The sequence below is a fragment of the Pantherophis guttatus genome, chromosome 18 (genome assembly GCF_059756535.1).
Source record: "Pantherophis guttatus breed Tessera chromosome 18, ASM5975653v1, whole genome shotgun sequence".
Taxonomy (NCBI): Eukaryota; Metazoa; Chordata; class Lepidosauria; order Squamata; family Colubridae; genus Pantherophis; species Pantherophis guttatus.
This window is the reverse complement of record NC_142080.1, coordinates 14,580,865-14,592,510: the sequence shown is the minus strand read 5'-3', so window position 1 is coordinate 14,592,510 and position 11,646 is coordinate 14,580,865. Positions and strand designations below refer to the sequence as shown.

At 42.3% G+C, this 11,646-nt stretch overlaps 1 protein-coding gene across 3 annotated transcripts in view; it reads right to left on the bottom strand.

Moving 5' to 3' along the window:
* LOC117670854 (SLAM family member 5-like) overlaps positions 1–11,097 on the bottom strand; it is a 37,109-nt gene extending 26,012 nt beyond the window's left edge. For 2 of the 3 annotated variants that reach the window (XM_087881126.1, XM_087881127.1), the window contains exon 1: positions 10,971–11,090. In XM_087881126.1, the coding sequence (XP_087737252.1) occupies positions 10,971–11,025 (55 nt within the window). In that variant the 5' untranslated portion in view covers positions 11,026–11,090. Of the gene's footprint in view, positions 1–10,970 lie in introns of all 3 variants that reach the window. The other variant, XM_034426342.3, reaches the window with a different exon arrangement.
* Between the last annotated feature and the right edge of the window lie 549 nt (positions 11,098–11,646).

Here is an 11,646-nt window from a genome sequence, read left to right as displayed (position 1 = left end):
TTAATGGATAAAAATCCTAAAGGGGAAAACAACTCAAGAAGCATGGGAAACACTGAAAAATATGACCATAGAAGCCCAGTCCAACACAATTTTCATCCACACGAAAAAGAAAAACAAGAAATCCAAGAAGAAACCAGCATGGTTGCACAAAGATCTCTCTGATAAACTGAAAGACAAAAAGGAGAATGTCTATGGAGATTCTCAGTCATCCAGGTAATAGTTGTCCCAAAGTGCTTTTTCAAGAGGCAACTGGACTTTCTGGTTTTTCTTTCGAAGACGTTTTGCTTCTCCTCCAAGAAGTTTCTTCAGCTCTGACTGGATGGTGGGGCTGAAGAAGCTTCTTGGAGGAGAAGCGAAACATCTCCAAAGAAATAACAAGAAAGTCCAGTTGCCTGTTGAAAAAGCACCTTTGGGACAAACATAACCTGGATGACTGAGACTCTCTACAGACTATTACATCCCAGAGTTCTGAAGGCGCTGGCAGATGTTAGGGTTAGAACCATTGTATCATGTCTTTAAAAAATCCTGGAGTGCCGGGGAACTACCAGAGGACTGGAAACGAGCTGATGTGCTTCTCATCTCCAAAAAAGGACAAAAACAAACAAACCCAGGCCCTGGAAACTACAGACCAACTAGCCTAACATCAATACCTAGGAAAATACTGGAAAAAAAATAATAAAAAACAGATCTGTGAACATCTAGAAACAAATAAAGTTATAACTGGTAGCCAGCATGGGTTTGTTAAAAACAGATCATGCCAAACCAATCTTATTTCATTCTTTGAAGTGACTAAATTAATAGACCAGCGATATGCTGTGAACGTAGTACACTTAGGTTTTAGCAAGGCATTTGACAAGGAAGACCACAACCTACTTCTTGGTAAGCTAGAAAAATGTGGGATGGAGAGCTTCACCACCAGATGGATTTGTAACTGACTGACAAACTGTACTCAATGAGTAGTCCTTAACAGTACTATATCTACACAGAGGGAAGTAAGCAGTGGCGTACCACAAGATTCCATCTTAGGCCCAGGACTCTTCAATATTTTCATAAATAATTTCGATGAAGAAATAGAAGGGGAACTCATCAAATTTGCAGATGACACTATGACCGATAGCCAACATCCCAGAAGACAAGCTCAGGATCCAAAAAGATCTTGACAATGGGCCCTATCCAACAAAATGAATGTGGAGAAAATGTGGAGAAAAACAAGGTTTTACACCTATACAGGAAAAACCAAAGGTATACCTACCTTTAGGCAAAACCTGGCTCAAAACCAATAACCTTAGAGTCCCAGTGGACGATCATTTAAACACGAGCCAGCAGTGTGCAGCAGCAGTCAAAAAAGCTAATACAATCCTGAGTTGCATAAACAGAGGCATAAAATCATGTGAAGCATTAGTACCACTTTATAAAGCCACACCTGGAATTCTGCATCCAGTTTTGGATATCAAATTACCAAAAAGTTGTTGAGGCTTTGGAAAAAGTGCAAAGAAGAGCAACTTCTTGCTTTTCTTTCTTCTGAAGAACCTTGGTGGCGCAGCAGACTAAAGTGCTGTTAAGTAGCACCAGCTGCCTGCAATTACTGCAAGTTCAAATCTCACCAGGCTCAAGGTTGACCCCGCCTTCCATCCTTCCGAAGTAGGTAAAATGAGGACCCGGATTGTGGGGGCAAGCAGTTATATACAAAAGTATGAAGGCTATTGCTTAACGCATTGTAAGCCGCCCTGAGTCTCTGGAAAAGGGTGGCATATAAATTGAACCAAGAAAGAAAGAAAGAAAAGAAAGAAAGAAAGAAAGAAAGAAAGAAAGAAAGAAAGAAAGAAAGAAAGAAAGAAAGAAAGAGAAAGATGATTAAAGGCCTGGAAATAAAAACATATGAAGAATGGTTGCAGGAATTGGGTATGACCAGGCTAGAGAAAAGGAGGACTAGGGGGGACATGATAGCAGGATTCCAGTATTTGAGGGGCTGGCACAAAGAAGAAGGGAGCAGCTTATTTTCCAAAGCACCAGAAGACAGAAGAAGAAACAATGGATGGAAATTAATAAAAGAGAAAAGCAATTTGGGATTAAGGAGAAACTTTCTAACAATGAGGACAATTAACCAGTGGAACAGCTTGCCACCAGAAGTTGTGAATGCTCCATTCGTGGAGGTTTAAACCAAATTCAAGCCCATTGTTTCTTCATTACAAGGCAGTTCAGTTTTTCCTTTCCAGAATCTCATGATCTTTCATGGCAGATTCCTGAACCTCATTTTATGATTTTACAATGAGTAATAGCAAGATTTATTCAGGTTCATATTCATGTATTTATATTCCCTTCCTAGAATGATAAGAAGCCTAAACTCTAGCCATTACAAGATTGAAACTTAAATATGCTGTTGTTTTCAGTTTTAGTAATTGGTAATTGTTTAATAGTTCTCGTAATGTGTAGTAGTGTAGGTTGTTTCTGTGTATTTTACATTTTTACACATTTTTAATGGCTTGTTTCATCCTTATCATGCTCCATTTTTTATTCTTAGAACTGTCCTAAAATTGTACTTTATGTGGCCGTTGAACCTACATATAAAGTGAACTAATGTTCTGCCATATCTAGAGAACCTACTTAGTTTTAGGGTGCACAGAAGGACCCACATAGCACACAACCTCTGTCCCCCAAGATTGGCGGATCTCTTCACCCCCGGATCTCCTGTCTGAGTGGGATAATTCTCTCTGCCTGATGGATGCTTGGGAAGCCTCTGAGTGTTTTCAGGGCTTTCAATTACTGTAATCATAGAATCATAGAGTCTTAGGGCTGGAAGGGACTTGGAGGTCTTCTAGTCCACCTCTGCGCAGGATCATAGAATCATAGAACTGTAGGCCTGGAAGGAACCTTGGAGGTCTTCTAGTCCACCCCGCTGCTCAAGGCAGGAGACACTATACCATTCTGGACAAATGGTTGTCCAATCTTTTCTTGGGAGCCTCCAGTGATGGAGCACAAAACAATTATGGGAGGCTGTTTTTTGTTAACCCATCAGCTGCTCTTTGCTAAGCACTCTGCAGTGGCTTCCTGGATTGTGGACAAAGGATCCCCAGGTTCCATTTCATGGTTGTGATCTCCCCAAAAGGGAACATCCACTATTAGCTTTTTAAAAATGACTTCCAAAGAAATGTGTTGTTACTCATGTGGTCTTCCCTTCGGATAAGGAGCAGAGAGGGAAGAGTCAAGAATGATGGCTATTGAAGGGATTCTAGAACTAGCAGGACCTCTTTTTGGGTAAACTGGCAACCAAGTGGCAAATATAAATGTGATGCCAAATGGACAGAAATGCTAACTTCAATGTGTTCAGCACTCTTTACCTTGGGAAAAAGTTGATTGCTAGGAGACATGACTGAGAAGGCATGGAGAAGGTGGACACAGAGAGATGCTTCTCTATCTCTCCAAATACTTGGATAATTGCGTGTGTGTGTAGGGGGGGTCATCTGATAAAGTTGATAGGACAAAAGAAAGTCATTTTTCACACAGTGCATGACTTCTGTATCGAATTAACTTCCATAATTCATTACCACAAGACATTCAGCCAGATGGCTTTCTTAAAATACGATCATGGAGGCAACTTAGTCTTGGGTTATTGCTCTTGAAACTCAATGTTTTGTCTGGGTTGGGGTCAGGGCACTTCTGAATGCCAGCTTCAGAAGAACAATGGTGATTGACAGATTGATCCTCCCCCTCCTGCTTCCAAGCATCTCAGAGGCATCAGGTGAGCCATCCAGAAATATAATAATGGATTTGGCTGGACTTTTGGCCTGACTCAACTGGGACATTCTTATAGAAACTCCAGAGGAAACGTACAAATTCCCTTGTGATCTGTGACTGGAAGAGACTCATTTAAAGTTTGCAAAACCTTATATAAATAAAAGGAAGTATTGCTAAATATAGCACTGAAAACCTCTGATTAAGATGCTTATGGCTACAATATAAATGGGGATATGGCTATAAACTGTATGTCCATTGATGAACTTCCCCCAACTAGAGGATGACAAGAGGTCATGCGGAAGATTGGGACGGGAATAGATTTTTGCAAATCAGTGTTGCCATATATGCATTTCAAACAAAAGTGGGTGCTTTTAGCTTGGGACTGAAACGAGGGGTCCTTTGAGCTTGGTGGTTTTCTTGCAGATGTTTCATGACCAACTAGGTAACATCATTAGTAGAAGGGAGAGTGGAGTTTGCTCTCAATTTATACTGCTAGTCCTCAACTTACAACCACAATTGGGACCAGAATCTCTGACCCTAAACAGACTATTGGAACTGAATCTAAAGCAGATCCCTTCTGGGTTTCCTGCCCCTCATCTCCACCCGATTTACTGGGTTTAATCACGTTGCCAGGGACGTCCACAGAGTGCAGTCAGAAAATCAAGGTGGCAGTTGAGATGATGCCCCTGAAAGCTGCCATCTTGACTACCCCCACCCCCGAGGACACCCTTGATGATTGCTGCCTCAAAGTGGCTCCATGATTCAGTCTGGCTGGTGAGGGGTCTTTCAAAGCCACCAAAAATAAACGCAAAACTTAGTAAAACTGTTACTAGCAATGACTCATTCTTATTTTTGTGGTTTCATTTCCTGACTGTGCAGGGCTGCTGCCCTCAGGGAGGACCCCCTATTCCCCCCAAGTAGGGCCTCTCGGTGGCTATTTTTCTATCGATAATTTGGGTTGGATTTGGGTAATTTGGATTCAGTGGGCAAGGAATTTTGGGTATAATGTGGTGCTTGAACAATGGGAAAATATGTGGGCGAAGGGTTTAGGATTTAGATTAAATTATAATCTAAAAGAGAATTTCTTTAAGGTGATGCATTGCTGGTATTTAACACCAGATAAGCTATCTAAGATGTACGAAGGGATGTCAGATGGAGGTGTAAAAGTAAAGAAGGGACTTTTTATCATTCGTGGTGGACATGTGATAAAGCAAAGCAATTTTTGGAGTATGATTCATATTTTGATACAGGAAATTTTGAAAATGAAGATAAAGATGAAACCAGATTTTTTTTGGGGGGGGGGAATGAAAAAAGACCTGGAGAAAAAATTTGGAACTTTGTTACTATATATCCGTGATAGTGAACCTATGGCATGTGTGCTACAGATGGCACGCAGAGCCATATCTGTGGGCACATGAGGGTTGCCCTAGCTCAGCTCCAGGTGGATGCGCGTGCCGGCCAGCTGAATTTTGGCCCTTCCGGCCCCACTGGAAGTCGGGAAACAGGCTATTCCGGCCTCCAGAGGGCCTCCAGGGGGTGGGGAAGGCTGTTTTTGCCCTCCCCAGGCTCCTAGAAAGTCTCTGGAGCCTAGGGAGGGTGAAAAATGGGCCTACCGATCCCACCGTGTCATTGTGTGCCAAAAGCGGGGAGAGCGCAGGGGGGGTGGCACGTGTATGCGTGGGGTGCATTGAATTATGGGATATACGGGCACGTGACCCCCCTGTGCTCCCCCCCTTTTGGCAAGCGACAGCAAAAAAGTTACCCATCACTGCTATATATGTTGACAGCAGCAAGTCTATTGTATGTGCAATAACGGAAGGACACTTCGATTCCTACTACAGAAGAAAGGTTGCAGAAGTTGATGTGGTTGGTGGAAATGGCAAAACTGACTACCTTGATGAAAGAAAAGAATATAAGTACTTTTGTTTCCACATGGAAGCTGTTTTTGAACTTCGTGCTTGATGTGGAAAAGAATGTAATTTTGACTTGGGGTTTTACAGATTGGATTCATAGATCTTTATAGAAATGACTTGTTCATACTGTTATGGAAAAGCAAACAGCTGTGATTCGATGTTAATGCCTTATTTTACTGTAACAGAGTCGGAAGTCAATGCTTCTTTCGCTCTCCGCCCCCCCCAATCTTTCCTCATTTCACTTCCCCCTTTCCCCTCCCCCCCCACTGTTCTTCTATTTACTTTTGTATTTTGTATTTTGTAAAACAGGGGTGGGTTTCAAAAATTTTCGCTACTTGGCATCACTCATGCCCATGCCCACTCAGTCACATGACCCCCCACCTAGCCACATCCACAGGAAAAGGTAGGAAAATATTTGGAATTTTCACCTATTTTACACCCACCCTTCTTTCACCAGTCGCCCCCGTTTCCCCTCATTTAGCAGCCTCGGCCCTAGCCTCACTTCCTCCCCCCCCGCTCTTTGTTCGGGCTGCTTACCTTCCACGGCGGCTGGTCCAGAGTCCAGAAGGCAACCTGACCGGAGTTTTTGGCAGCCCCAGCCAGCCGCCACTGCTGGAAAGTGGTTGGCAAAGAAGCAGGCTGCTGAAAAGTACCAGAGGTCGCGGAAAAAGCTGCTGCCATCGCTGCCATGTTCTTCGTGCATGTGCATCCTGGTGGACTTGCAAGGCAATGGGATGCACGTGCATGAAGAACATGGCGGTGATGAACATGACTGGCGGGGTGAGTGAGCAGCAACCGGGGGACCAGTTCAGGGGTGTGGCCAGCTGGCCATCACTACCAGTTCGGCGACCTTGGCCAAATTTCCACCAATGGTTCGCGCAACCCGGGGCCAACCGACTGAATACCCCCTCTGCTCTATAACTTAATATTTTTTTTTGACATAACGATAATTTGGGTTGGGGTAGCTTGCTGTCAGTGTCAGGGATCCAAGTAACAGACCCAATGCAATCAAAACTTCGAGGCCAAGCTTCTCCTCAAAATCTAGATTTATTAGGCATGTCATATTGGCACATCTGGTGAAAATCTGACTCTGAAGGTCCCAAGGTTTTCCCCACCCAAATTAAAAATCAAAGCTCTTCCCCTCAGTCCACATGCCCATCACATGGTCCAACCAGGTCACAGTCCCAACTCCAGTTGGTTTCAGTCCATGCCTCCCCAGCACCTGGTGGGAACGTTCTTGGTTCCCAGGAGAGAGAATTTTATTTTGGCTACAGATCCCCTCCTATCTCTATTCCCCCCTCCCATTCCCACAGCTCCAGCCAGCCCAGCTGTGGCAGCCCTGAAGAAGCTCCAAAATGGCTTCAGGGTTGACAGTCAGGAGAATAGAGATCTAATAGCAAAGGCATTGAGGCTTATGCGCTGCCCCATAGCACTTTGCAGCTCTCTCTGGGCGGTATACAATGTTGAAGCGTTATTTGCATATTGCCCCCAAACAATCTGGTCTTCTGGAGATTCTCAGTCATCCAGGTTGTCCCAAAGGTACTTTTCCAAAAGACTTCCTTGGTTTTTTTCCTTGAAGACATTTTGCTTCTCATCCAAGAAGCTTCTTCACTTCTCCTTCTTCAGCTTCACTTCAGAACTGAAGAAACTTCTTGGATGAGAAGCAAAATGTTTTCAAGGAAAAAAACCAAGAAACTGCAGTTGCCTTTTGGAAAAGCACCTTTGGAACAATCTGGGTCTTCATTTTAAGAACCTCGGAAGGATAGAAAGCCTTGAGCTTAGGATCAAACTCCAGGCTGTGTGCAGAGTTAGCCTGCAATCCTGTACTTCAACCACTGCATCACCAGGCAGTTATTATTGTATGTTAATTATATTTATAATAATTATAATAATATTAACAATATATTATTGATGTTATTCTAGTAGATAAAAACCTGGGTTGTATAAACAGAGGCATAGAATCAAGATCATGTGAAGTATTAGTACCACTTTATAAAATCTTGGTATGGCCACATCTGGAATATTGCATCCAGTTTTGGTACCATACTACAAAAAAGATATTGAGACTTTGGAAAAAGTTCAGAGAAGAGCAACTAAGATGACCAAAGGCCTGGAGACTAAAACATATGAAGAATGGCTGCAGGATTTGGGTCTGGCTAGTCTAAAGAAAAGAAGAAATGGGGTGACACAATAGCGGTATTCCAGTACTTGAGGGGCTGCCACAAAGAAGAGGGGGTCAAACTATTCTCCAAAGCACCAGAGGGCAGGACAAGAAGTAATGCATGGAAATTTAAGGAGAGATCCAAGCTGAAACTAAGTAAGAATTTCATAACAATGAGGACAATTCACCAGTGGAACAGCTTGCCACCAGAAATCTTGGGCGTTCCATCACTGAAGGTTTTTAAGAAGAAACTAGACAGCCATTTATCTGAAATAGTATAGGTTCTCCTGCTTGAGAAAGGGGGCTGGACTAGAAGACCTCCAAAGTCCCTTCCAGTTCTATTCTGTTCTAAGAATAATAATGCCGTAAAACTAATGCTGGTAATTGGTGCAAGGTGTGGAATGGGTTTTTTTCCCCTGAAAGATCCATAATTGCTAAAAAGTTAAGGGAAAACGATATTAGGTTTGAAATTTGTTGCAAACAGACTGTTCCCTAATCTAAGGAAGCAGTTTCCACCCACCACATCTGCTCCCTATACCTTATCTGCAGCAACTTATGTTCTCTAAATATGTTTATCAGAAAAAGCCAAACTGCTTGGTTTTGAAGATCCTGTCTCCACCCCCAACCCTCGAAAATTCCCCATCTAATTGCATTTCCATGCTCCTTTCATGCTTCTGTTGCAGTTTCCTGTGTGACTGTAAGTAGGGTCCCAAAGTTGGATCCGCCCACCTCCTTGAGACCATGCGTGGTCTGTTGGGATGGCCTTTGCTCCAGGCTAAAAGTCTCACATGCTGCTCACGGGGATGTGCTACTCTTTTTTTCTCTCTCCCTCCCATTGTTATGTCCTTGTAGGCATCTTTTCCACAATGCCCTTGTTACAAACCAATAACAGAACAACAGAGTTGGAAGGGGCCTTGGAGGTCTTCTAGTCCAACCCACTGCTCACGCAGAAGGGACCCTATAGTAGGGGTGTCCAATCTTGGCAACTTTAACGGACTGCAGGTCCCAGTAATAACCTATGCTGGCTGAGGAATTCTGGGAGTTGAAGTCCACAAGGCTTAAATTTGCCAAGATTGGACACTGTAGCTCTATACTGTACCATTTCAGACAAATGGTTGTGCAAATCCCTTCTCAGAAAGTGGCGTATTTGATTCTTCATATTTGTAATGCTATTGCCAGGACAGGGAATCATAGGGTTGGGAGGGATCTTGGAGGTCTTCGAGCAGGAGACCCTACACCACTCCAGACAAATGGCTGTCCAATCTCTTCCTAGAAACCTCCAGGGATGGAGTACCCACCACTTCTGAAGGCAAGCCATTCCACGGATTAAGGAGCATTAGATATGAAGGCAAATGTACATGTCCCAGGATAATGATGCAAAATTGAATTTGGGCTGGCCACTGGGACCAAAAGAGTAAATCTCTGGTCCCAGTGACCGGCCCAAATTCGATTTCATAGTATTAGATAACTTCACCACCTTGAATTGTTTATAAAAATAATAACAGTGGGATCATCAGTGGCATTGATGTAAAGGCACGCTGTGCATGAAGATGCCCTATAGCAATGGGTGGTGTTAATCTCCCTCACTGGAGTCTCCTTTAGGATTCAACTTGGAAATTGTCCCTGGATTCATTAAAATCAAGGATCTATCACAGGGGTGTCAAACTCGTGGTCTGTGGGCCAGATGTGTCACATGCTAGTCACACCCGCCCCCAGTTCATCAAAGGGGAAAAAAAGTCATGATATGTCATGCAATGATGACGTGACACCATGAGTTTGACACCCCTGATCTATCACAATATCCCTGAGGGAGAGATTCCTGAATTCATGGACACCTGTCAGGAATAGCTTGCCTTCATAATTTGTGGGTTATGGAGGTTTTTAAGAAGAGACTGAACAGGCACTTGTCTGAAATGGTGTAGGGTTTCCTGCTAGAGCGGGGGGGGGGGGGGTTTGGACTAGAAGACCTCCAAGGTCCCTTCCAACTCCAGTTTGTTATTCTGATAGAATTCAGATTAACTACAGCTCCTCTCTGAGGGACATGGGCAGTTTAGAAATATGAAATATAAACAAACAACCAAGTAATAATAATAATAATAATAATAATAATAATAATAATAATAATAATAATAATAATAATAATAGGTACAAAGGTCCTTGAAGGTCTCGCAAATACCAAGAATTTTAACACCTGAGCCGTCCTGCCCTCTCTCTGCCCCCCTGTGTCCCCCAACCTCACACTGATTCCAATACCACTCCAGAAATGGGTGAGGGGCTCATGAAAGCCCCAGACATTGCATTCAAGAAGGTGGTCAGAAGAGTTTGGCAATTTAGTGTGTTAGCATTTCAGCATCCAATCCCAAAGTAGTTTTACAATTAATTCAATTGCCGTTCAGCATTTAGATAATTTTGTGTTTCACTTTTTGTCTTTGTGATATTTGGTAATTCGAACCGTTTTAGTTCCTTCTGCTACTCTTCAAAAAAGCGTTTCTGCATTTTAACGTTACACAAAAATTGTATAAAAAAACCTCACTGACAGAGATACTGCTGTTAACAAATTGTCTACCTTTACAAATGCATTGATGATTAAAATATTAGCTAGGCATATTTTAAATTAATATATTTCTCGGTGATTATAAAACTATTTATCTATTCTCCGAACTTTGGGGTTTTGCTTTTTAAAAAATCTGTTTCCTGTTTTTTATTTTTTTTGTTCTTCTCATTTTTTTTCAATGTTTTGTAATTATTTTAATCAACATAAAATGATATGGGACTGTGAAATGTTTATTTACATGCTCTGCACTGCGTTATTGTTATGTTTGGGTCTGAAATTGAATTTTTGGTCCTGTTAATCTAGACTATGCTGTTGAGTAACATATTTATACAAAACATAAATAATGGGCTTATCTTCATGTTTCTTATGTTTTGTAAAGAAAAATGCAGAAAATGTTTTTTATTTCTTCTGCTAGAATTTGTTATTTCAATCTTATCTGCCTTTTTCTTGAGGTTCTTCTCCAATTCAACTCTTTTGGGTGGCAGGAAAGTTCCTCCACAAATCCTGCCTGGATTCAAGGAAACAAACCCTGTTTTGGCCCCAAATTTCAGCCTCGGTTTGAAACTGCAGCTAATGCTAGAAACACAGTAACAGAAACACAACTTACCAGCTCCTAAGAGAAGGATTGAGAAGCACAGGTAGAGAATGATCTGGTGAGACATGTCAATGAAATGAAGCCTTGTCCAACGTCTGCAAAATGTATTGTCGCTCTCAGTCAGCAAATAGGACTGCCTCTTTGGTGGGAGGGAATTGAAACTTCAATAACTTCACACAACTCTCGCAAAATTTTATTTATTCAATAAATAAAGATATATTCAATGTATGTAGCTGTCATCAAAATTAGAACATAAACAACCCCCCCCAAACCTCAAAGATAAAAACATTAAAAACCATTTAAACTGTTTGGTTAAAAAATATACAATAGAAAAATTGAAGGAAGAAGATAGCAAAATCCAGAATGGGGCATATTCCCATCACACAGCGGTTGTAAGATAATTTTCCTGGGTATGTTTGAACAGGAGGCCAGGTAGGGTGAAACACATCCCAGTTTATTGACAGCACTGGAGGCAAAGATGGACCTTAAGAGTCTTTAGAGTCCACAGCTGCCTCTCTGTTGGCTGAGACCATCCTGGATGACCAAGGCAATATTGTCCTTATCAATCACAGATGCAGCTGCCCCAAGGCCAAACTTATCTTCTGGTACATTAATTGGGCTCTAGGAGATCATCGATCCCTTCTGCTCAGCTCTGCCCTGATCAGACCCTTTTGGTGTCTAATTCTGG